The following is a 25,820-nucleotide window of genomic DNA, read 5'->3' as shown; positions in this document are numbered from 1 at the left end:
GCGGCACTATTAGAGCAGAGCTGAAATCATACAAATTCCTAACTTTATTTCAAAGTGAATACATTTTTAGGGTCAATATTTAAAAATTCAAAACTAAAACATTAGGAGATTTCATGTTTTTATTCACATTTAAATAGAACTTTTCTAATGAAAATAGAAAAACTTAATGCAGGCACAACCCGGCCATTATTAGTCTCCCTACCTCCTGGGATTTCAAAGAAGCAGAATCAATAATATTTACGGAGTGTCTCCTGGGTATAAAGCACTGTACTAAATGCCTGGTAGCATACCATAAAGCAGAGAGAAGCCATGCCCTCAAGAAGCGTAGAGTCAAGCTGGGGAGACTGACAGTAAAATAAATTAGGTAGAAGAAAAAGGGGCTATGTACATGAATGAGTGATTAAGTGATAAGGCATGGAAGGTATCAGTGGTATTCACTGGGCATTTACTAGGTGCAGAGCACTGTTCTAAGCTCTCAGGAGAGTACAACAGAATTGGCAGACACGTTCCTTGCCCATAAGTGTTTAGTACAGTGCTCTGAACACAGTAAGCGCTCAATAAATACTGTTGGTGTTGAAATACTAAGGAGAGATTTAGTCAGAGCAGAAGTGGCAGCTGGGGAATTTGAACAAGGGAGATGAGAAATGAATCTAGGAAGGCATCCCGGAGGAGATGTGATTTTAGAAGGGCTTTGTCACCAAAACAATCTCTAAGCTCTATGAGTAATTTGGTATTAAGGCCATTATTATATTTTGTTATTATTTTTTCCTCCAAGTCATTGGACTATTTTTGTAAATATATCTGCTCAGGGTCAGATATCTGCTCTGGTCAGATGATCAAATCTACTTTTCACATGGCAGAAAAGGGGAAGTGATTCATTGGAGTTTGCACACACCTCATTGGTATCAAGGCTAAGAATACAATCTAGAAGTTTGGACTTTCTGGTAGTGTTTTAACCACTAGAACCTCCCTCCCTCCCACCCCCCGACCCCCCACCCCAACTCCCCTCAGCCCCCAGAGTCAGAGGCACCTTCATTTCTGTTCAGACTTATGGTTCTTCATTTGGAGCGTGACCTTGGAAACTCACATTCAAGTCCACTTTACTGTATATTTTTTGTCATGGAAATAAAAGACAAAAGCAAACGTTTTTCTGCATATTGACTTTAACATTTTCAAAGGAATTTTCTTCTCAGTATTCTTTACATTTAAGAACTACATATAACAATATAAATTACATGACATAAAGTAGCATCCAGTAGTGTCTCTGAGGTTCGCAAAATTATCAGATCAATCGAGTGCCCGTGTACAGAGCACTGTACTAAGCGCTTGGGAGTATAAACATTCAGAAGCATGATTTAGCCAACATTTGATTTTTAGAACAGCACAGTTATGGCAACTTTGAAATGAGTTGAAATGGCAGGAAAAAGCAGCAGAATGGACAACCTCAGTAAGTCAGAAATCCCTACCAAAGGCATTTATAGGCATCTAGGCAGGCAACAGTAATAAGGCAAAGACAAATACAAGTTCACCAGTACTGTAATCACATACCACAGCAAAATCTCTCTCAGTAACGTCAGAAATCCCTACCAAAGGCATTTATAGGCAACCAGGCAGCCAACAGTAATAAGGCAAAGACAAATACAAGTTCTCCAGGACTGTATCACATACCACAGCAAAATCTCTTGAGTTGCATGTACTTTCAAAATCTCAAAAAAGAAAACCTACAAGTCTGTTTCACGTGAATTTTTCAGATGTAAAATGGATGAGCCCAGCTCTCTTGTCGTATTATGGGAGGTATCTGGTTCAGATCTCGAAAGCATTTCTTTATTTGGAAATCATGCTTTTTTTAAAAAAAAAACTATTTTTCTACTTAAAACGAATCGAGTTTTGATATCTGATGATGAGACAATTCTCCTACAACTTCAAACTTTTCTCAAAATGGGTAAACTGTTGCAAACAGCATAGTGGACCTGGGGGACATTTAAAGCCCAATTTTCTACATGAACACTATGACAAATAAGACTGTTTAGCTCAAAAATCCCTCCAGAAAAAGCATCTCTGTTCTGCAGCTAAATTATGTCTTTCCCTTAGGGACGATTGCTCTACTGATTTAATAGGTCAAAATACAGACCACAGTACGAAGAGGGAAACCACTACCAATTCCTGACAATTAAAAATTTGTCATTAAGGCCTGCTAAACCTTAACCTAGAAAACCTTAACTGTTCCTTTTCCCCAACAACTCAGCCCATCTTAGCATTACACCATTCAATTCCAACAGGAGAACAGCAAACCTGGTGATTTACTCCAGAAACTGTTATTCTTGGGTAAGTGTAAGCTGAAACTATTTAGCAGGGTTTAAAATATGCCATAATAGCAGTTGTGAAAATGTAGCTGAGGGGGTCTCTGCAAATAGATGGGGCATCTAAAGAAGGCATAAGTAACAGCCCAATGTTTTGGTTAAATCAGCGCACAAGGTCACTTGTAATATAATCTAAGTTTCCATTCCCTTGGTCTATGTCAATGTATTAGGTGTTTAAAATATTTGAAATATAGGTATGTATGCCGCATCTAGAAAATGAATAAACAGACAAGACCCCAAACAGCCTGCCTTCTCCCTAGGTGACAAAACATCTTCTACATCATTTGCCAACCACTTCTAAAGTTTCCTTAGAAATAATTCTCCCACTCCAACTCCATCTCTTGGTTGTAACCTTTTCCAAATTCCTGACCCTCTTTCCCCAGATGCCAGCTGAATATAGGGCAGGGCAGATATTTAAATTTTAATTTCAAAATAAATCAAAGTTCCTCACATTGATCAGGACCATGCCTATCGATGAAATTTTCTCTAATCAGACCTAATCTCGTTAACTTAAAAACTCCCTCGGAATTGCAAATATATAATGAGCAAGGCACATTATCGGAACAGTTCCTTTTTGAGGATGCAAAGGTGACCAAAACAACCTGTCTGTTGCCCAAAAGTCCTCAAAGGGATTTTTAAAGCAGTATGCAGAGACAGACAATGCATTTAAAATGTTACTTCCTGTGTTTCAAGTTAAATAAGATCCATTTTGCTTTAAACAAAAAGTTAAACAGAGAATTCAATAATTATATATGGTACACAGTGTCTTGAATTTTCCCCTTTCTCCCCCTCCCCCCCCGCCATAATTCCAAAATAAATCACATCCATAAAGGAAACATTTAACTTTTCCCCCAATCATGTGGAATGCTGACAGACAAGGGTTGAACAAAAATGAAGTAAGAAGACATCGTTTTTTTTCCTTTGCAAAGGCACGGAACTGTAATATGACAAGAAAACAAACAGGCGGCCCTTCTGATCATTTAAAAGGCACTTTGGGGGTCAAGTTGGGGAAATCATTTTTCCCTATAAAAATGCCAATTTTACCACGGATGCCTGCATCTTATATACATTTCTATTCAGGAGGAAGGGTTATCCCAAAACGTGCTCTAGAAAAAGGTTTATTGCAACGCTCTTAGGCAATGGCAAGCACTGAAGATGGAGGAAGAGTAAAAAAGGATCACACTGAACTCATAGCTTTACAACCGTGGAAAAAGGTGGAAGAAAATAAACATCCCAGTTCAGCAGGCTGGACTCATTCTAAGTTTGCTGAACACTCACGTCAGTGAATCAGGGAAGGCTTTTGACAAGAGTAGAAATAGGAAATGGACAAGGGTTGAATTCCTGTTGTTTGTGGGAAGGATTGAATTCCCAGTGTTTGTGGATAAACTAGGCTGATTTCTTGGCTTGAAGCCAGATGCTCTGCTCTTGCCATAAGCTTCCCCTTCCAAGAAAACTGTAATTTTTCATCCTGTAGATTTGCATAATGGTATAAGATGTCTGGGATGATTATTCATGCAGCTCCTGCCCGTGAGGGTAATATTTTAGCTGCAATTTAAAGGACAGAGAGCCCATGGCCAATGGAATGCTCTCTCACCAAGGCAGCAACGGAGAGCTCCAATGCAAGCTTCCCTCCTATCTAATCTGGGGCCTAAACTCAGACTTGGGTGGGAAACAACTAGGACTTCTGCCTCTGTAGTTTAGAGGACTCCAGAAGTTGTGGGGATGGGGGGGAGTAGGCCAGGGGAGCTGCTTGAGAGCATTGCCCTGAATTCTCCCAGGGGTCCTAAGCCCTTTTGCTAACAACAGAAATAGGAGGAGCCTCCATCGGCAGCTGCTTTGTTGGAGGCGAATCTCATTACACTAAAGTGACTGCAAGATGTGTCTCTCTGTTTCTTCCCTTCTCCCATTGCCTCCGTTTTTAAACAAGCTAGTTGCCAAACCTCAGTTGCAAGACCACAAGTGAAAATGAATCATGCTAGAGGGAGTGAAAAACATAAATGCTGACGAGGAATGCTGAATCTCTGAGACCTCGTGCTTAGTTCTAATACTTCACAAGGAGTTGCCTGCAGGGAAATCCAGTGCTACTGTCATAAGTAACTAAATGGAGGACCACCCTTCCCGACCCCACCCAAAGAGGAGAGAGTGGCAAGAAGAGAATTTTGGATTCAAGACATCTTTACTGGCTAAAAGATAGATTTTTTTTTTCTTTAGGCCTTCACTGCTCCTGCTGTATGACAAGAAAGCACGATGGGTGAAGCGGTGAGGTTGAAAGTTCAAGTTGTTATCTAGCAGGCACAGCTGCTTGCCTGAGGAGGTGGGGTCTCGCTGAGGGAGGGGCTTTTGTTGTTGCTGACCATTGTGGAGTTGGCATCCAGGCTCTCATTCATCTTCTCGCATATAATGTCCACCAGGCGCTCAAAAACCTGCTTCACATTGATATTATCCTTGGCACTCGCTTCAAAAAACTCAAAGCCTGGGAGAGAGAAAGGAAAAGATAGTCCATTGATTTGGTTTTAGGGATACAAGTGGGAAAGACAGGTCTTTAACTCCCATTTAATCCCAGTTTGGCCACTTATTTGCCTTGTGACCTTGGGCAAGTCACTTCACTTCTCTGTGCCTCAGTTTCCTCATTTGTTAAATGGGGATTAAATCCTACTCCCTCCTACTTCGATTATGAGCCCCATGTGGGACAGGGACCATGTCCAACCTGATTATCTTGCAACTACCCCAGTACTTAATAAAGCGCTTGGCCCATAGTAAGTGCTTAATATCATAGTTATTAAATACCATAATTATTTTATGGGTGAAGAAACAGAGGTACAGAGAAGTGAAGTCACTTTTCCAAGGTCACACAACAAGTAAGTAAGTGGCGGTCTCCAATGAAGAGACCTTCAAATACACAATGGGCTGGTCCTGCTTTTTCACCCCTCTTGGGATGGGATAGTAAGGCACTATCTGCCCTAGAGCCAGTGGTGGGAATGGAGACCGCTGACTCTTGTCAAGACTGAGTTACGTGTTCTGTATCCTCCCCCCCCCACATTATTTCCACCGTTGCCTGTGACCCATCTGGCTTAGGCAACCAAGACAGTATTTAGCTGTGTAATTCCCAAATGGGAAAGTCATTCAAAGACTGGAAGGGCAATGCTCCCAATCATTTCTGTAACTGGGGGACCCAAACAGCCCTCACCTAGATCATCAGCAAGTCGCTTTCCATCCTCTGTGGGGACCACCCGCGCATCTTCCAGGTCACACTTATTCCCTATGAGAATCACTTGGGCATTATCCCAAGAGTAAGTCTTTATCTGTGTTGCCCTAAGGGAGAGAACAGAAATCAGTGCACAGTTATTGCTTTTCTTCTCTTTTCAATCTGTCTGTCAATAGCATTTATTGGGCGCTTACTGTGTGCAGAGCACTGTATTAAGTGCTTGGGAGAGTACAATATAAGACACATTCCCTGCCCACAATAAACTTACAGTCTAAAGGGGGAGACAGACATTAACATAAATAAATTATAGATGTGTACATAAGTACTGCAGGGCTGGGAAGGGGGATGAGTAAAGGGAGCAAGTCAGGGTGATGTAGAAGGAAGTGGGAGACGAGGAAAGGAGGACAGTCAGGGAAGGCCTCTTGGAGGAGATGTGCCTTCAATAAGGCTTTTGGGGTGGGGGGGAGGATAATTGTCTGTTGGATATCAGGAGGAAGGACGTTCCAGGCCAGAGGTGGGATGTGGGCAAGAGGTCAGTGGTGAGATAGATGAGATCGGGGGACAGTGAGAAGGTTAGCATTACAGGAGCAAAGTATGTGGGCTGGGTAGTAATAGGAGAGTAGTGAGGTGAGATAAAAGGGGGCAAGGCGATTGAGTGCTTTAAAACTAATGGTGAGGAGTTTCTGTTTGATGAGGAGGTAAATGGGCAACCACTGGAGTTTTTTTGAAGAGTGGGAAAACATGGCCTGAACGTTTTTGTAGAAAAATGATCTGGGCAGCAGAGCCTAGTATGTATGGACTGGAGTGGGGCAGAGACAGGATGTAGGGAGGTCAGCAAGGCGGCTGATACACTAATCAAGGTGGGATAGGATAAGTGGATTAACATGGTAGCAGTTTGGATGGTGAGGAAAGGGTGGATTTAGCAACTTCGTGAAGGTTGAACCGCCAGGATTTAGTAATGGGTTGAATGAAAGACAGGAGTCAAGGATAACGCCAAGGTTTTGGACTTGTGAGACAGGCAGGATTGTGGTGCTGACTACAGTGATGGGAAAGTCAGGGAGAGGACAAGGTTTGGGTGGGAAGATAAAGAGTTCTGTTTTAGACATATTAAGTATGAGGGGAGGGGAGGACATCCAAATAGAGATGTTTTGAAGGCAAGAGGAAATGCGAGACTGCAGAGGGGGAAAGAGATCACAGCTGGAGATGTAGATTTGGGTATTGCCCACATAGAGGTGGTAGTTGAAGCCATGGGAGTGAATGAGTTCTCCAAGGGAGTGGGTGTAGATAGAGAATATAAGGGGACCCAGAACTGAACCTGGAGGGAAACCCACAGTTAGGGGGTGAAAGGCAGAGGAGGAGCCCGTGAAAGACTGAGAGTAAGCAGCCATAGAGATAGGAGGAGAACCAGGAGAGGACAGTATCAGTGAAGCCGAGGTTGGATAATGTTTCCAGGGAAGGGGGTGCTCGACAGTGCTGAGGGTAGTTAAGGGATCGAGGAGGATTAGGATGGAGGAGTGGCCATTGGATCTATCAAGCAGGAGACCATTGGTGACCTTTGAGAGGGCGGTTTCTGTGGAGTGAAGGGGACAGAAGCCAGACTGGAGGGGGTCAAGAAGAGAATTGGAGGAGAGGGACTTTAAACAGTGGGTGTAGACAACTTGCTTGAAGAGTTTGGCGAGGAATGGTAGGAGAGAGATGGGGTGATAAATGGAGGGAGCCGTGGGGGACAAAGGAGGATTTTTTGGGGATAGGAAGACATGGGCATGTTTGAAAGCAGTGGGAAAGAAGCCACTGGAGAGTGAACAGTGAAGATGGCAGGGCACTTAGGGAGGGAGGAAGGGAGGAGGCAAGCGTTTTGATAAAGCGCAAAGGAATGGGGTCGGTTGTGCAGGTGAAGGGGGTGGATTTTGAGAGAAGGCAGGAGATCACCTCTAGAGATACTGTTGGCAAAGATGGGAGAGTTGAAGTGGGTGGGGGAGGGACAGGGGAAAGGCAGGAGAGATTTTAGGGAGATCATGCCTGATAGTGTCAATTTTCCCAATAAAGTGGGTGGCCAGGTCATTAGGGGCCAGGGATGGGGGAGGCAGGGGGGCCGGGGGTTTGAGGAGGGAGTTAAACATCTGGAGCAACTGATGAGAGCAATGGGCATACTCTTATGCCTCCAGGGGACAGGTTGGGCAAGGCCCGCTGCCCTGTCAGGACCCATTCTGACCAGCTTTTCACCCTGGATGTACAGAAAATGGTTTGCACATTTTCAAGTTAGAACTGTGACGATCCCTTCAAACTGGCAACAGTCATGGTCTTGAACTTCAAGGCTCTCCGCACCTTACCCACCTGCTCTCTTTGCCCACTATTCTCCAGCTTGCCCTCTTTACTCCTCCCAAGCCAACCTTCAAACTGGACCTCACCCTTGGCCTTTCCCACCTCCGATCCCTCACCCAGGTTGTTCCCCAAACCTGTAATTCTCTCTACCCCTTCCCCCAATTCTGAAAGACTCCTCAGATCCCCATATTTGCAGCATGCCCAAGTGGAGAGAGCCTGGGCCTGAAAATCAGAGGACCTGGGTTCTAATACGGGCTTTGCCACATACCTCCTGCATTACCTTGGGCAAGACACTTAACTCCTTTGTGCCTCAGCTTCCTCATCTGCAAATGAGGATTCAATTCCTGTTCTCCCTCCTACTTGGAGCCCCATATGGGACCTGATGATTTTATATCTACCTCAGCACTTAGTATATTGCTTGGCACATAGTAAGCGCTCAACAAATACCATGATTATTACAATTATTATATTTAAAGCCCTCTTAAAATCTCACCTCCTCCAAACCTCCCCAATTAATTCCCAACACCCTGAGTCATGTAACCCAATACTATAGCTAGCACTTATGTACTTATTTATATTCATCCACAGCACTTGTATATCTATATGTTTGTTCAACTGAGCATGCAATGTATTTATTTTGATGACTCTGACAATGTTTTTATGTCTGTTCCCCATTAAAGTTTAAGCTCCCTGTGAGAGGGGCACATGTCAGTTCTTTCTGCTGAACATTTTCCCAAGCACTCAGTATAGTGCATTGCACCCAGTGGGTGCCCAATAAATACCATCACTACTACCACTGAACTCTCAAGCAGGAGAGCGGAAGACCTGCAGTGAGGAGAATCGAGCCCCAGCCTCTCGCTAAATAAAGTCGCTGGCCACATGGAATCCTGAGGAAGGCCTAGAACTGAATTACCTCACGTCTCTCTCCCTTCAGCTCCCCATATCCGGGCTGCCCCCTCCCCCTCCCCCCATTTCTCTTCCTACCCCATTCTGGAGGATGATTCCACTGGGTTTGGAGAACCTGACGTGGCTTAGGATAGCCAGGCCCAGGAAGTGGAGCTGAGCTGAAAGGAGTCAATTCTACTGATGGTGGGAAAGTAGTCTCACCAGTCCTGGACGGCATTGAAAGATTCCTGGTTGGAAATGTCATACATCAGCAAGAAGCCCATGGCCCCTCGGTAGTACGCCGTGGTGATAGTCCGGTAACGCTCCTGTCCTGCGGTATCCTTCGAAACACAGACACCAAAAGTTAGACGAGTCAGATGGGTATTGAGTCCTATGCCACCTTAAGGGGAAACCCTCCTCCAGTCTACCAGGCTTCAGACTGGCCAAATGACCCACCCCGGAATCAACCCATAAGATGCCCCATTTGCCATCAAGGGCAGGCAGCCTATTCCCAGACGTTTCCAATTTGGGAGCACTCAGCAGCCTGAAAGCAGCCTCCGCCAGACTGACCAGGGAGGCATTTCAGACCTCATGGGATTTTAGTTCTGTAATTTGTTTTCCCAAGGAGAAAGGGGCTGGGCCAGGTGGACAGAGGAGCACCACTTTCCTTTCTCAGATTTTTATTTGAGGCAGTGGGGAACCGGAGCAGAAAGTGCAGTTGATACGTTGGAATAGCTGTCCGGAAAGGTTGCCTCAAGAGAGCCAGGCACTAGCAACAGGCTGGCTTTCCAGTCACGAAATGGAGGGGAAAATTTCCAAGGGGCCATTAGCGTGTCTACCGCTCCTGGGTTTTAAAATTTTATTACAGGGAAATAAGGCCTCTTCTGCACTCAAATGCTTAAACACATACACACACACACACAAACACACACACACACACTCACACTCCTGAAGCCAGAGAAATCAGGCAACCTCTTAACAGCTTGACGCCCACAGCCCTGCTATTAAAGCAGACTTATGTCAAAAGCCTTGGATGCGCTCTGCGTTGCCGTGGTAACTGCTCCACACCCCATCTCTGGTCTACACTCAGCAGGACTGGAGATGGGATAAGAGAAGGACAAGGGCAGGGCAGCAACCCACTTGTGACTTCGGGCTGAGCTCGTGTGGCTCCTGACCCTCACTGGCCTGTCCCCTGGCCATGCTTAAGGGAGGCGCTGCCAGCCAGAGAATATGACAAGTTCCTATCCGGAGCACCCCTGAGCAGGGGCGATGCCACTCTCTCTTCTCCAATTACAAATCACTCAATAGTGTAAACACCCCAAAATTGGTTGTATTTGCCAATAAGTGGCAATGGGGAACAGGGACGCCAACCTGGAAAAGAGCGGCGGTTGGGGACGATGGGGTGGGGAGAGGCGAGAAGGCTACAGAGCATCAAAAGATGAGGGAGGTAAAGAGTGTTAGTCCCTGCTTCCCCGAGTAGATTGTATAAGCTCCTCGAGGGCAGGGAACGTGTCTATCAACTCTATTGTATTGTCCTCTCTCAAGTGCTTAGTACAGTGCTCTGCACCCTGTAAGTGCTCAATAAATACCATTGATTGATTAGGGAGAGGGAGGAAAAAAGAGAAAGGGAGTTAGAGGGGAAGGGAAAGGATAGGGAGGGGGAGAAGGGAGAATGGATGGGGACAAGGGACTCACTGCTGCTGCTGCAATTTTTTCCCCCACTCACGGGGCTCCAGAGCCAGAGCCTGTCTCCCCCTCTAGACTGTAAGCTCATTGGGGGTAGGGAATGTGTTCATTTATCGTTATGTTTTACTCTCCCAAGTGCCTAATACAGTGCTCTGCATACAGTAAGTGCTCAATAAATACGACTGACTGAATGACTGCCCTAGGGGAAGTGGCAGGGGCAGAGTTCTGGGGCTGTGGCTCTGGCTTAAAGCCCAGGGCCTGCCGCTGCCACCGTGCGAGCAACATCGGAGCCAGAGCTGGAGCCTTCTGCTACTCGAATGGTGGGGGCCACAGGCCAGCGGCAAGGAGTTGCAGCCTCACGGGCTCCTTGGCTGGAGCTCTGACCTCCACGGCGTCCCAAGAGGATCCCCTGGTTGCCTGGGAGGACCAAGGATGAGGTGGGTGGATGGCTCACCCTTACTGGGGTCCAGGGGCAAGAGCCTCTGGCCCTCAGGAAGTCTAGGGACGGGAAAAAGGAGGCAATAATGGTGTCCTGCCAACAGGAGGTGAGAGGTGGCATCTACCCCCAAAAGCTAGTCTCCACTTTCCAGTGGCCCCTTTCCAGAGGTTGAGAAGCAGGGTGGTCTAGTGGAAAGAGCACAGGACCTGGATTCTAATCCTGCCTCTGCCAATTGCTTGCTTGTGTGACCCTGGGCAAGTCACTTCACTTAATAATAATAATAATAATGATGCCATTTGTTAAGCGCTTACTATGTGCAAAGCACTGTTCTAAGCGCTGGACACCCTCTGTGCCTCAGTTCCCTCAATTGTAAAATGGGGATTAAATACCTGTTCTCCCTTCTACTTAGACTGTGACCCCTCCACCCCCCAAGGGAGCTGGTGCCAATCTTGGGAGGAGGGCCACTCTCCACCTGCAGGTTCCACCTCTAGTGGGAACAAAATCCACTCGCCTTCCACCTGCTGTGAGAACAAGGGTTTCTTCTGGTTCGGTGGCGGGTGGGCTAGGCATGCTGGGAATGTGTTACCAAACCCAATTCTAAAATTCCATCCTTACTCTTTCTTCTCCGATGACAGGTCATTTTAATAGGGTATATACCCCAAAGTTGTTCATTGGGTCACTGAGTGGCCCTAGGGAAGGGCTGCTCTGGGCCCACAGGCAGGTTCTGAGCTGAACTCAGCAAGTTGGGACTGGAGAATCTCGGTTGAAGATGCCTGAAACCAGCAGCAGTTGTTGACTCACCTGAGCTTCGTTCCCAGGTTCGGCAGTTAGTTATGGCATGGATGATGCCGATGGGAACACACTGTCACCAATCAGAAAACAGGGAAGGAAGATGTGGAGGAGGGGTGTACAGGCTCAACTCCCCTTCCCTGATGAACAGTGATCTCGGCCCCTCGAACAGTGATCTCCTCTGCTGCCCCCCGCCAAGGGATGCGAGGGGATAATAATAATGGCATTTGTTAGGCGCTTACTATGTGCGAAGCACTGTTCTAAGTGCTGGGGGGGATACAAGGTGATCAGGTTGTCCCACATGGGGCTCACAGTCTTAATCCCTATTTTACAGATGAGGTAACTGAGGCTCAGAGAAGTTAAGTGATTTGCCCAAGATCACACAGCAGACATGTGGCGGAGCTGGGATTAGAACTCATGACCTCTGACTCCCAAGCCCGGGCTCTTTCCACTGAGGGAGATGGAGCAGGGTAGGGAGGGGCAGGGAGCTGGAGGTGTGGCAAGAAGTGTGACCTGAACTACCACACTGTTGGGCCAGAATTTGCCCCTGACCAAGACTGGACATGGCGAACAGGGCACCCTCATTTTGTAAAGGGCCTGGCCTACGTTTTCAGTCACATAGAGGAGACACTGGAGAGAGGCCAGTAGGGATTCTCTGCTAGAGAAGCAGCATGGTCTTGTGGAAAAAGCACAGGCCCTGAGTTCTAATGCTGACCCCACCGCTTGTCTGCTGTGTGACTCTGGGCAAGTCACTTAACTTCTCTGTGCATCTGTAAAATGGGAATTAAAGACCCATTCTCACTCCCCCTTAGACTGTGAGCTCCATGGGCGACAGGGAACGGTGTCTAATCTGATTGCATCGCATCTACCTCACTTAGTAACAGTGCTTGGCATAAAGTAACTGCATACACATTATTAAGGACCAATTTGGCTTTATGTTCTCCAGTAAGAATAGGAGAAGTAGCTCCAGATCAAACAACCAATCAATGGAATTTATTGAGCGCTTCCTGTCTGCAGAGCACTGTACTAAGCATTTGGGAGAGTACGGTATAATGGAGGTGGTGGACCCCCTCCCTGACCACAACGAGCTTACAGTCTAGAAGGGGATTGATATAGCTAAATTATGTATTATTCCAGATCTCAGAGAAGGGTGGGGAAGAGCATAATAGGGTCTGTCTCAGGAATTAATTTGGCAAGAGTCTACCAAGACCTCCAGTACAGCCTCCATTCTGCTGGACTTGTAGAGAAATTCTGGGAATGGGTCGAGGCCAAGAAAGGTGGCAGAATAACAAGGTAACACCTGTGTTCACTTCTTTGAACATCGGCCAAGATGGCCTACTTGAACATGAATATGATGGAAAAAGCAGAAGAAAACATCATCGGAGAGCAGAGCCCTTCTCCGGCTGTGGAAAGGCAGAAGGGGATGAACCACCACAAGTGCCAACTTTCCAGTTGGAGCCCAGGGGCGGTGTGCTCCTGGGGCAGCATTGGGGGCAGTGCTTCTGGGGACCAAGAGGGTGGGAAAGGAGTCAAAGAGCAGGGGAGAGAAAAAGAAGGGGAGGGAGGGAAGACAGGGGAAGGAGGGAGGGGGAGGAAGAGGAAGGAAAAGGTACTCACTGGTGCTTCTCCTCCTCTTCCTCCTCCACTGCTGCTTTGGGGTTCTTCGCCGGGCCGGATGCGGGCGGCTCCCCCTGCCCCCGCTTGGTCCTCCTGGCCCACCCAGGCTGCTCGGGCCTCTGCCTGGTCCGAGGTGGGGAACGGTGCTCGGGGGCAGTTGCAGTGCAGGCTCCCCAGGGGGTGGCATGCGTGCTGCTCTGCCATGCAGCCTTCTGGCTGAGTGGGCCAGCGGCCTCTGCTACAAACCCTAGCCCAGGGGTGGTGGAGGTACACTTGTGGGCCTGCTGGGGCTCCAAGGGGCGAACCCCCGGTAGACCCCTCCAACTGCCTGAACAGAGGTGTGGCGGGCGGATGGCCCCTCCCCGTGAGGCCCCGGGGCAGGGGCGGAGGAAGCCATCCATGCCCGGTCCTGGGTGAGGACCTGAGAAGTGGGGACATCATTCTCTTCCTCCTCCTGGCCACTAGAAGACAGATGTGGCATCGCCATCTTGGCTTCACCACTGGTTCCTCTCCCGCTTCAAGGGGTGGGGCAGGGATGGAGGGGTCTATCTGTAACTGCCCACTGAGCCCAAAAAGAGATGGGGCAAAACCACTAGCTCCACCTTCTTGGTTCCAAGCCTTTGCCCCACCATGGAGCTAGCTCCTATGGCCTGCATCCTTCCCTCTGTCCCCCAGCTGCCCCCAGAAAGCATGATGGCTCTGATACTGCCACGCCAACATACAGTCCCTGGGCAGAAGGTCCAGGAGCTCAAAGTAAGCCAGGCATGTGCCACCCCACCAGAACAAGTGCGGACAGATCAGGCTTGGCCAGGCCTTGCCTAAACCCCAGCTTCTTGGGCCTTGCAGGGCTCTATTACTTGGTCTCTGACTCTTCCAGAATATGTGGAAACTAACCAGGAAAATCATCTAGGGGTCTTCTTAGGAGTTAAGAAAATGATCCTGGAAGTGGGGGCAGGTGCCATGGGTGTGGATTTCTAATTTGGGCTGTGGGAACAAGGGGGGATCAGAGCCGGGCGGCTGGGGGAAGTGGGCAAGCGAATGCTAATAGTAATAATGATGGTATTTGTTAAGCGCTTAACTATGTGCCAAGCACTGTATTAAGCGCTGGAGTGGATACAAGCAGATCGTGTTGGACACTGTCCCTGTCCCACATGGGGCTCCCAGTCTCAATTTCCATTTTACAGATGAGGTAACTGAGGTCCAGAGAAGTTAAGTGACTTGCCCAAGGTCACACAGCAAACACGTGGAAGAGTTGGGATTAGAACTCCTGACCTTCTGACTCCCTAATGGCATCATTCGTGCTCCCTGCCTCTGCCCCACCAAACTGCACCACCCAGCATGCTTCCTGTCCTACTTCCAAGCCCTTGCCCCCTCGCCCTACAAAAATGCTCCTTCTCTTGCCACCGAAAGCCCCCAGAGAACTCAATAGCCTCTCCACAAATAGACTCGGTGAGAAAGTAGCTAATGGCACTAGAGTCCTGTATGGGCTGGGTAATAACCTGCAGGCCCAAACCAGTGGGGCATCCGGCACAGAGCTGGACATTTATAAAGTAGCTTAGCCCCCACACCCCCAGATCCTAACTAGGACAAAGATCTCTTAAATTGTAACAGACTTGATCCTTGGGTGAACTCCTAATAGGAATGGAATTCAGGTGATGGAGACAGAGGTTCTGGCCTGTCTTTTGCCTTCCTTGATTTATCCATTAAAATCAAGGATAGGTTCAACTTGCTTGACTAGTGTGGGTTGGGAGGGGGAAGGGAGGAAAGGGAGAGAGAGCAATGGAGGAAAGGGGTAGGGATGAAAGCCAGGCACCCAGCTTGCAACTAGGGTCTCACTGAAAGAAAAAAAAAAAAGGAGTATTTTTACAGGGGTAGGAGGGGGAAGGTTGTGAACCCCACCGGCCGCCTTCCCAGCTGTGGAAACAGTGTCGAAACATTTCCTGATTGGTGAGTCACCCGGACGTCAACAGCCGGCCTCCCGTGTCCCTGGAAGAGCCACTCAGCAGAACCACTTGGCTCAGCCATCCAGTTACCATGGTGACCCGGAGCTCTAAGGAGGTGAATGGAACCTGGAAACCTTGAATGGCCACGCCAGCTGTCACCAAGAAGCATCTGTGGTGGCCAGGAACCCTGATTGCCTTGTTTGCTGAGCCCCAGGGAGAGCCTGGTCTCAGCTGCAACTGATCCCAGATCATCAGAACCTCACAGCACCCACCCCCACCTGTCGGGGAACTGCTCTGAGGGGTTTAGGGAAGGGGAGTTCCTTCCACCTTAAGTACTCTCCCCAGTGCTTAGTACAGTGCTCTGCACATTGCAAGCACTCAATAAATAGCACTGACTGACTTAAGCACCCCTGCTAGTAGGCAACTCCAAATCCAGGTACAGAAAAGGGCAAGATGACCAGAGGGTGAAGCTTCCAGATGAGAAGAGAACAAAAGGGTCAAGATTTCACTCTGAAAAGACACAGGTTGAAGGAGACAGGATTGAGGTTTACAAAACCATCATCAGCCTAACAGTGGTGTTTAAGCACTTACTATGTGTCAAGCACTGTACTAAGTGCTAGGATAGAACCGATGAGGACCTGGGTTCTAATCCTGACCCCGCCACATGTCTACTGTGTGACCTAGGGCAAGTCACTTCACTGGGCCTCAATTACCTCATCTGTAAAATAGGGATAGGGACCGTGTCCAACCTGATTAGATTGTATCCACCCCAGTGCTTAGAACAGTGTTCGACACATAGTAAGCACTTAAATACTATTATTAATTAACATAAGATAATCAGATCAGACACAGGTTTTTAATCCCCATTTTACAGATGAGGTAACTGAAGCACAGAGAAGTTAAGTGACTTGCCCAAAGTCATTCAGCTGACAAGTACCAGAGCCAGGATTACAGCCCAAATCCTCTGACCTCCAGGCCAGTGCTTTTTCCACTAGACCACACTGTTTCTCCTGAAAGAGATGGACTAGGTGAGCACACTATTCTTTTTCCCCAAATCCCACCACAGCACTGACTGAAACTTAACAGAGTAACGTTAAAACCAAACAGAAGGACCTACTCCTTCACCCGGCAGATGGAAATTGTTCCCACAGGAAGTTGTGAAAGCAGACAAGATGGACAGGTTTGAGAAGGGGGTGGAAATATTCATGGGCAAGCAATCCATTCTGGGCTCCTAAAGGGAAAGTTAGGGACGTAGAGGGGAAAGTGAGGCATGATAGTCCATCCATAACTCTGAGGACATTGTTCTTTCCCAGCATCCAGAAGTGCTGGCAGAGTCAGTATTCTGGGCTGGACAGACTGTAGATCTGACTCAGGCTTAGATCTCAAATCCCAGAGCTGTGAGCCAACCCGAGGTAGAAATGGCCTGATCTGACCTCTGATATGGACTCCCTGGGTAATTCTACCTCACATCAGAATGGGGCATTTGGGAGAAGCTGCCAGCCCGTGAGGTCAGAGAGTTGGCAATGTCTCCTGTAGACTGTCAACAGTTTGTAGGGATCGTGCCTACCAACTCCATTCTATCCCAAGCATTTAGTACAGTTCTCGGCACATGGTAAATGCTCAACAAATGCTGTTGATTGATTGAGTGGGGTCAGGGCCCTCGGCGCACCAAGCCAAAGCAAAATCCCTGCCACCAAACCCCACAAAAGTCAGCTGAAGTGAAGTGGGAGGCGGTAAAGGGTCCACAAAGTCACCTGGCCAGAGCGGATCCCCAGACTATAACAGGCACAGGCCTCCCACGGCAGAATTTCTGGATAATTCCAGCATTTGCTCTCCTTTTGCGCCTCCTCTCACCACCCCCTTCCCATCCCCGATGCCTCGGCCTGACTCTCCCATCCTGCGCTCTCCAGCCTCCAACAGCATCATCTCGCTAAAGTCCCCACCTGTCCTAGGGCTCTACTTCCCTCCCACAGTTGCCACCTTGACTCAGCTCCAAATCACCAATTAGGTCCAATTGGGCTGTTTCTTCAGAATTGAAACCCAAAAGTGTCTCTTGAAGCTTCTCCAAGAAAAACCAATTCTAGAGCTCGTTTTACAGCCCGGGTGAAAGGCTCAACCCATCTAAGATGTCCAGACCCCAGAATTCTTCACAATCTCCTCTCATCCAACCTATCCTAACCCAGATGGATGAGACTGTTTCAAAGTCTCGAGGTTGCTTCAGCTAGTCACACTAACAACCCACGATGAATTTCAACAGCTCCTCCCTTCCAGTTAGCCCAGCGCTCAAATCATCGCAAAGCCTCTTCTTCCCCAACCCTGACCCCTCATTCCGCAGAAGGAACATGGCTTCAAAGCTGGCATTTTCTACCCTTCCCACATCCTTCCCTGGAATTGGGGGTGAATGTTCTAAGGATCTGCTGCCCCTGTGTCTGTCTGTCTGTCTGTCTGTCTCTCTCTCTCTCTCTCTCTCTCACACACACACACACACACACACACACACACACACACATATATCATGGTGCTCAAATCCCAGAGATTAGCCTTGGTGACAGGGGAGGAAGGGAAAGGTGGAGGGGAGACAGCAATATTCCTACTACTCTCCTTGGTTATCCATTGGCGGACCTCTCAAACTCACCCAGATCTGCAACTTGACCCGTTTCTCATTCCGGTAGACGGTTTTGACCTTGAAGTCGATGCCCACCGTGCTGACAAAGGCTGAGGTGAAGGAGTCATCTGCATAGCGGAAAAGGAAGGACGTCTTCCCCACACTGCTGTTGCCAATGATGAGCAGCTTGAACATGTAGTCAAAGTTTTGGTCCGCGGCATCTTTCTGGGGGTGGTGGGCATCATTGGCAGAGGCCATCTGTGGTGAGGAAGGGGCAAGGGTTCTTCAGTCCAGTAAGGGACTGAAACTGCAGAGAGTACATGAGTACATACAAGCACACACACACACACACACTTTCTCTCACAGCCCCAAGCACGTTCAGTTTGACTCAACCAATCAATCAAGGGTATTTATTGAGCACTCACTGTGTACTAAGATCCCCTTCTCAATTTATTCATTCATTCAATCGTATTTATTGAGCTTACTGTACGAAGTGCTTGGGAAAGTACAATACAACAATAAACAGTGACATTCCCTGCCCAGAATGAGCTCACAGTCTAGAGAGGGAAAACAGACATCAATACAAATAAATAAAATTACAGATATATACATGAGTGCTTTGCGGGTAGGGAGTAGGAAATGAGGAAAAGTGTGGCTTAGCCTGGGAAGGCCTCTTGGAGGAGATGTGCCTTCAGTAAGGCTTTGAAGCTGGGGAGAGTAATTTTCTGTCCGATTAGAGGAAGGAGGGTGTTCCAGGTCAGAGGCAGGAGGTGGGCAGGAAGGTGGGCTAGGGGTTGGTGGTGAGATAGGCGAGATCAAGGCACAGTGAGAAAGTTAGCTCTAGAGGGGCAAAGTGTGCAGGCTGGGTTGCAGGAGAGAAGCAAGGTGAGGTAGGAGGGTGCAAACTGATGGAGTGCTTTAAAGCCAATAGAGAGGAGTTTTTGATATGGAGCTTGATAGACAACTACTGGAGGTTTTTGAGGAGTGGGGTGACATGTTCAGAACGTTTTTGTGGAAAAATGAACCAGGCAGCAGAGTGAAGTATGGACTGGAGTGCATATGGAAACAGGAGGCTGGGAGGTCAGCAAGGAGGCTAATGCAGTAATCCAGGAGGGAGAGGATGAGTGATTGTATTAATGTGGTAGCAGTTGGGATGGAGAGGAAAGGGCAAATGCTCCAAGCCCATGCCGCTACTCCCAAGCCTACCGTAGAGGGTGCTTTCCATGGGTGGGATGGTACTGCATCCTAGCAGGACTCCTGGCAACCCTGGTCACCTCTCCTAGCTTCTTCTGCTCTGACCCCCCACCCCCCACCCCATTGCCTTTCTCGGAGAACTGTTAGGAAGAGCTGCAAACAGAACTCTGGCCCTGAGGGTGGGGGGTGGGGTTGCAGCTCAGTCACGGATTAGCCAGAGATCCTGGGACAAGGGGGAGGCCTGAGGAGGCAGGGTTTGGTGGAAGGGAGTCTGGAATGGCAGGAACCATCATCTGCTGCTCTGAGTCATCTCTGCCTCCGGCCAGCCCAGGCCATACAGGAAAGTGGGAAAGTGGCACTGTGGTATTGACTTTGGCAGCTTGTGCTTGCCCACAGCTGCATTGCAGGCTGGGCACCTTCCCAGTCCTTTTCCCCTCTCCACTCACTGATTCCTGCAGCCTCCCAAAGAAGAAAATGCTTCCAAGATTTAACTCCCTCTTCCCGCTCCCCATTTCTCCATGGGACACTGGGGACAACAAGCCAAACCCCTGCCTAATATCCCAAAATTCCCAATCCAGGGCTTGTTTACTTTCATCCAGTCCTGCCTACCAGCAGGATGGCACTTAAACCACCCCAGACATGTAATATTCTCCCCTGACACAAAAGAGGGAAATGGGTGACTGACCCCAAAAGTCTTCCAAGAAAGGGGCTCCTGTGGCTTTGCAGGAAAGGCCCACCAGTGGGTTTTGACTGGGAGAAAGTGACCCAAGGAAAGCTGGGAATCTGCTAATGCTTTCCAGCTGAACTGCTCCTATGGACAGCAGGAAACATCTGACGGACTCTCTGTTTGGAGAAGTGGATGACAGCAAATAACCCCCAAGAATGCCAGCTAAATCGAGGGGTGTCAAGGTGACCCCAGGACCCTAAAGTCCAGCCCGGGTGGAAGCCCACCTGCCTGCCATACCTCCTAGGTGATGAAGGAGGTTGACGGCTTCAAAAGAAAACATCCAGCTGCTCCACCCATCTCCCCAGCATCACACTGGAATAATCAGAGCTGAATCTCTGCTCCCCTCTTAACCCAACTTCCCAGCTGGTCCTCACTGCAGTCAAGGGAAGGAGGTGAGCAATAGGCAACATGAGACCCCCGTGAGGGGAGAGGAATCCCCACGCTTGGCCACCTTTGAAACATAAGACAGTGGGAACCCAGTTCACAGGACTTGGGTCTCCTGAGCCACTTGAGGCTTCCAGATCATTGACAACAGCAGAAGAGCAGAGGATGGAGCCAAAACCCTTCCCGAATAAACTGCTGGAAACCCAGAGAGGCCCCTCCCCCAGGACTAGGGCTTCAAGGGTAGACACCTCTGTTTGTTAAAAGGGCTGTGTCCTGATTAGAGGGACTTCTCTCTCTCCCCTCTTCCTGTCTCCCTCCCCTTGGGTCAAGAGACAAACACTTAGCTGGCCCCCTTACTTCTCCACCCTTGGGCAACAAGGTCAGAGAGCCCATCCTGGACAGATAGTTAATGAGGGGAGTGGGAGGAGGAAAAAAACGGGAAAGCCCTGGGATAGATTAGAGCAGAAGACTCAGGGGCCACTTTTTGAAAGACCATGTTCTCTAATTGCAGGTATCCTAATGGGTTCATCACAACTACAAGCACTTCTCAGTTATGGAGCTACGATCCTTGCCTTTCCCTTCGCGAATAGGCCTGGTGCATTCATTCATTCATTTAATTGTATTGATTGAGCAGTTACTGTGTGCAGAGGACTGTACTATGCACTTGAGAAAGTACCACAGTAAACTGTGACATTCCCTGCTCACAACGAGCTCACAGTCTAGAGGGGAGGTGCAGCCCCGTGTTGGCTCAGTGGAAAGAGAACACTGCTCTGGGAACCAGGAGATCTGGTATCCTAGTCCCAGTTCTGCTTAGGCAGAGAGCACACATGCACTTCACTATGTGTTGCACTCCTGCCCGCCTACTCTCTCATTGCATTCCATGCCCCAATGGGAACGGGACTAGCAGGGATGGGACAGTGCGGTTGGAGCCACACAAGCCAGTAGGACTAGAATCAACTCCCCTGCCCAGGGTCATCCGTCATCCCTGATGGGAGACTCCATGGGTGTCTCACTATTATCAAGCCTGGTGCAGCCCTGCAGATGGGGAGGGGTCCATATTGAAGAGGGCTGGATGGGAGGGTGGGCCGAAGAGGGAAGAACTCCAGAAAAAACCTTGCTGGGGCAGGAGGGAACATTTTACTTCCAGACTTCTTCCAATTTTGTTTCTAATGTTTTCCCCCAATGACCTCCTCATTCTGGGAACGGAACAGGAGAATGAGCTATGTTGGGGTCCAGATTTGCTCCCAGAGGTGAAGGAATGCGGGAGTTTGGGAGTCAGGACTCACAGCCTCCCTTTTCAGTTCTAGCTAGACTCTATGAACAGGTTTATGCTGTCCCCTCTGTCTCTCAGTGCCTTAGTTTCTCCACTGGTTACAAAAACGGTATTAGTCCCATTTTCCTGACTCTCAAAGGAAGCTGCTGAGGCTTATGAGAAGCTGGCTTCCTCAACCTTCTGCTGTTCTCGCTTGAGAGGGAAGGGAATAGACCTCGGGGGAAGGAAGGTTGGGAGACAGCCAAGCTTCAGATATTCCCACCCCCTCAATAAAAAAACTGAAACCCACAGACTGAATTGAGCCATGAGTGGAGTTTTACCCCCACCCCCATCCCATTACCCCCCCTCCCTACACACATGACTGTCACGGTAACCCTGGCGCTTCCTCTCTTCCACTCTCCGTGAAAATATTTGGGAGTTGTTCTTGGAAACTTTCTCTTTTTAAATTCAAGCAGGCATTTCCGTTCCTCCTGCCTGCTGCCCTGCCCTCTTTCACACCAATGCTGGGTCCTGCCACCATCACAACCCCTGGCTCTCTGGCCCCAGCTCCAATCCGGAATAACGAGTTTTTTTTTGGGGGGGGGAAGGGAAGGCTAGAACCTTTCCAGTCTGTTTGTCTTGTCCCCTGTGGTATACTTTGTGCAATGAGGAGTTGGAGGGATTTGTAACCCTGTCAGGAACGCAGACTGGTCATGTCAGAGAAGACCTGGACTCACTTACCACAAACTGGGGACTTTGGCATCCTGACTACCCAACAGCTGCACATTCAGCAACTCAGGACACTGGATCTGAAGTTGCCCGACTCACTCAGGGTAGCCCAGCCTGACCCAGGTTCATTAATCCAAGGAGAGAGTGGCCTGAGTTTCCCCCTGGAAGCTTCTGGCTCCAACCTTCATCGCCTTAGGTTTGGGGTGGTGAAGCGGTGAGGAGCTGTGGGTGTTTGCCAGGGGGTAAAGACCACCGGGGGCCCAGGCCAGCAAAGGAGATGTTGTCCCTTTGTCTCCCTCCCTGCCTCCCCCGCTGCGGGTTCTGGTTGAGTTTCTGATCTGATTGTGGCCACAGTCAGCAGTCAGCAGGAGCTGAGGGGGAGGTAAGGGAAGAGAGAGCACGGGGAGGCACTACCCCAAAAAAGCAGCCTGGCTATTACCTAGAACCACTAGAGTTTCAGGGGCCCGGAGGACGCCACGGTTCCGATCCCCCTTCACTTCCACCTCCCATTCCGGGCCAGCTCTCCCCTGGGCCTAGCCTAAGCTGGGCAGCCCCATTTGGGCGCTCGTGGATATGGTGGAGAGGAGGGATTAGCCCCAAGGAGGGGGACCTGGAAACCCAGGGACGACGACTGGAGTAGAAATAGGGGAGAACTCCCAGGAACCCACCCTTCCCCGCTCCCCAACGACGTCCACCCCTCCACGGGAATGGAGGGAGGGGGCTCATTGCTGCCAATCCCTCCCTCGGGCCCCCACCCAAATCCACCCTGCCAGCTTTTCGCCACCTCGCTCCTGTCTCAGAGGGCAGCCAGGTCTTGCAGGCTCGGGAACCAGGGTTGGGGAATCAATCAATCAATCGTATTTATTGAGCGCTTACTATGTGCAGAGCACTGTACTAAGCGCTTGGGAAGTACAGATTGGCAACACATAGAGACAGTCCCTACCCAACAGTGGGCTCACAGTCTAAAAGGGGGAGACAGAGAACAGAACCAAACATACCAACAAAATAAAATAAATAGGATAGAAATGTACAAGTAAAATAAATAAATAAATAGAGTAATAAATATGTACAACCATATATACAGGTGCTGTGGGGAAGGGAAGGAGGTAAGATGGTGGGATGGAGAGGGGGACGAGGGGGAGAGGAAGGAAGGGGCTGAGTGTGGGAAGGCCTCCTGGAGGAGGTGAGCTCTCAGCAGGGCCTTGAAGGGAGGAAGAGAGCTAGCTTGGCGGATGGGCAGAGGGAGGGCATTCCAGGCCCGGGGGATGACGTGGGCCGGGGGTCGATGGGGAAGAAGGTTTCGGGTGGGTGGGGGGGTCTCTGCAGATCGGGCAGAGTTGCTCCCTACCCACCACGCCACCTCCCATATGTTAGAACTTCCTGTCTCTGGGCCACCCCACTGGGTTTAAACCCAGTGACTTCCCCCTCATACACGCGTGGGCCCGATCCGACCCTCTCCTCGCCCCTTTCCCCTTTCCAGCGTGCCCCCCACCCCCGTGTCTTCAGCCCTTCAACTCAATAAGGAGCAGCTGTTCCTTCCTGCCCCGCTCCCTTCCCGGTTGGCCGGCCAACGCGGTCGGATAGGCGCATCTTCATCTGGCCGGAGTGGGTATCTGGGTCTAGGGGCGATCCCCCCCGCGACCCCCGGCCCGGGCCAGAAGCTTCCTCCCCGCACTTGTCCTGTCCTCTGCCCGGCTCCCTCCAAAAGGGGACGGGAAAGTTGATCGATCGGGGCCACCGAGGCTGGCGATCCTTCCCTGAAAGCGGCGCTTTACCTCGCAAGAAGGGGCCAACGGGGCTGTTTTCGGGGCTGTCCTGGCAGGGCTCGCTGCCCGGCCCGGCTCCGGCTCCGACGCTCACCTCCGGGATCCGGGCTCTGTGCACATCAGCTCCGCCCAAGCTGGGGAGGAGGAGGAGGAGGAGGAGGGAAGGAGGAAGAAGGGCTGGGGAGGGTGTGTCCGCCCACCCCCAAGGTTCTCCGCCCCCCCAACCTCAGCTGGGAGGGACCGCGGAATCGGGCGACTGAACCGCCCGCAACGCTCTTTCCCCCTTCCCCCAACAGACCTCGTTTTCCCCACCTTAGAGGGAAGAAGAGGTTAGGGGGTGGTGACTGGGGAAAAGTGCCCCAGGGACTTCACAGCTCCAGCAATAATAATAATAATAATGTTGGTATTTGTTAAGCGCTTACTGTGTGCCAAGCACTGGGGTAGATACAAGGTAATCAGGTTGTCCCACGTGGGGCTCACAGGCTTAATCCCCATTTTACAGATGAGGGAACTGAGGCCCAGAGCAGTTAAGTGACTTGCCCAAAGTCACACAGCTGACAAGTGGCGGAGCAGGGATTTGAACCCCTGGCCTCTGACTCCAAAGCCCGTGCGGTCTTTGTTCACCGCTTGGTAGGTGCCAAGCGCTGGCCCAGTCCTTGCCCCACCCGGGGCTCACAGCCTGACGGGGAGGGAGAACCGGTATTTGATCCCCCTTTTACAGATGAGAAGGCACAGAGAAGTCAAGAGAGTTGCCCGAGGTCACACAGCAGGCAAATGGCAGAGAAGGGATTAGAACCCAGTTCTGTTGACTCCCAGACCAGTGTACTCCTCCCTGCCCAGGAGATGGAGGCTAGCACGGGCTGGACTAGGAAACACTCAGGACCCCTAGGGAGGAGGTTTCATTTTTATTTTAAATTCTTCCTGCCCACTTGGACACACCCTGTTCGGTCATATTTATTGAGCACTTACTGTGTGCAAAGCACTGTATTAGCTTGAGAGACCTTTCCCTCCCTCCTAAGGCTCCCAGGAACAACACCACGATACACCATTTTCCTCCCTTGGCTCGGAGGCCTGCAGTCATGGTGTCATCCTTGACTCCTGCTTTTCAGCTTTCACGTTTGCAGATTATCCTTGGAATACCGTAGTGGCCTCTTCACTAGGCTCCTAGCCTCCAACCTCTCCCCCTTACGGCTATACTACATGCTGCCATCTGAAATGCTGTTCTGCACACCGAATCTTCCATTTCCTTTCACGCCAAGCAGAAACTCCTTACCATTGACTTCAAGGGTCTCGACGAACTCTCCCCACGTTGCCTATCAGCTCTCTTCACCTATTTCTCCCAAGATCACGGTCTAATTGTACTTTGCTCAGACCTTCTCATCTTTGACCCCCTTGGTCAATCAATCAATCAATCAATCAATCGTATTTATTGAGCGCTTACTATGTGCAGAGCACTGTACTAAGTGCTTGGGAAGTACAAATTGGCATCACATAGAGACAGTCCCTACCCAACAGTGGGCTCACAGTCTAAAAGGGGGAGACAGAGAACAGAACCAAACATACCAACAAAATAAAATAAGTAGGATAGAAATGTACAAGTAAAATAAATAAATAAATAGATAAATAGAGTAATAAATATGTACAACCATATATACATATATACAGGTGCTGTGGGGAAGGGAAGGAGGTAAGACGGGGGGATGGAGAGGGGGACGAGGGGGAGAGGAAAGAAGGGGCTCAGTCTGGGAAGGCCTCCTGGAGGAGGTGAGCTCTCAGCAGGGCCTTGAAGGGAGGAAGAGAGCTAGCTTGGCGGATTGGCAGAGGGAGGGCATTCCAGGCCCGGGGGATGACGTGGGCCGGGGGTCGATGGCGGGACAGGCGAGAGCGAGGTACAGTGAGGAGATTAGTGGTGGAGGA

At 49.6% G+C, this 25,820-nt stretch overlaps 1 protein-coding gene across 2 annotated transcripts; it reads right to left on the bottom strand.

The window, feature by feature from the left end:
• Positions 1–1,145: 1,145 nt before the first annotated feature.
• Positions 1,146–24,011, bottom strand: RAB3D (RAB3D, member RAS oncogene family). Of its 2 annotated transcripts, XM_038770884.1 has the most exons (5): positions 23,913–24,011; positions 17,882–18,109; positions 8,995–9,113; positions 5,548–5,672; positions 1,146–4,833 (listed from the first exon to the last, which is right to left on the bottom strand). In XM_038770884.1, the coding sequence occupies exons 2-5, from the start codon at positions 18,107–18,109 to the stop codon at positions 4,646–4,648; spliced, it is 660 nt and encodes a 219-aa protein (XP_038626812.1). In that variant the 5' UTR covers positions 23,913–24,011; the 3' UTR covers positions 1,146–4,645. The 2 variants fall into 2 exon arrangements, with proteins under 2 accessions (XP_038626812.1, XP_038626813.1); XM_038770885.1 differs by lacking the exons at positions 17,882–18,109; positions 23,913–24,011 and adding an exon at positions 13,304–13,563.
• Positions 24,012–25,820: the final 1,809 nt, after the last annotated feature.

Source organism: Tachyglossus aculeatus, chromosome X2 (genome assembly GCF_015852505.1).
Source record: "Tachyglossus aculeatus isolate mTacAcu1 chromosome X2, mTacAcu1.pri, whole genome shotgun sequence".
Lineage (NCBI taxonomy): Eukaryota > Metazoa > Chordata > Mammalia > Monotremata > Tachyglossidae > Tachyglossus > Tachyglossus aculeatus.
Note: the sequence above shows the minus strand (reverse complement) of the source record. Positions and strands in the feature narration are given on the sequence as shown.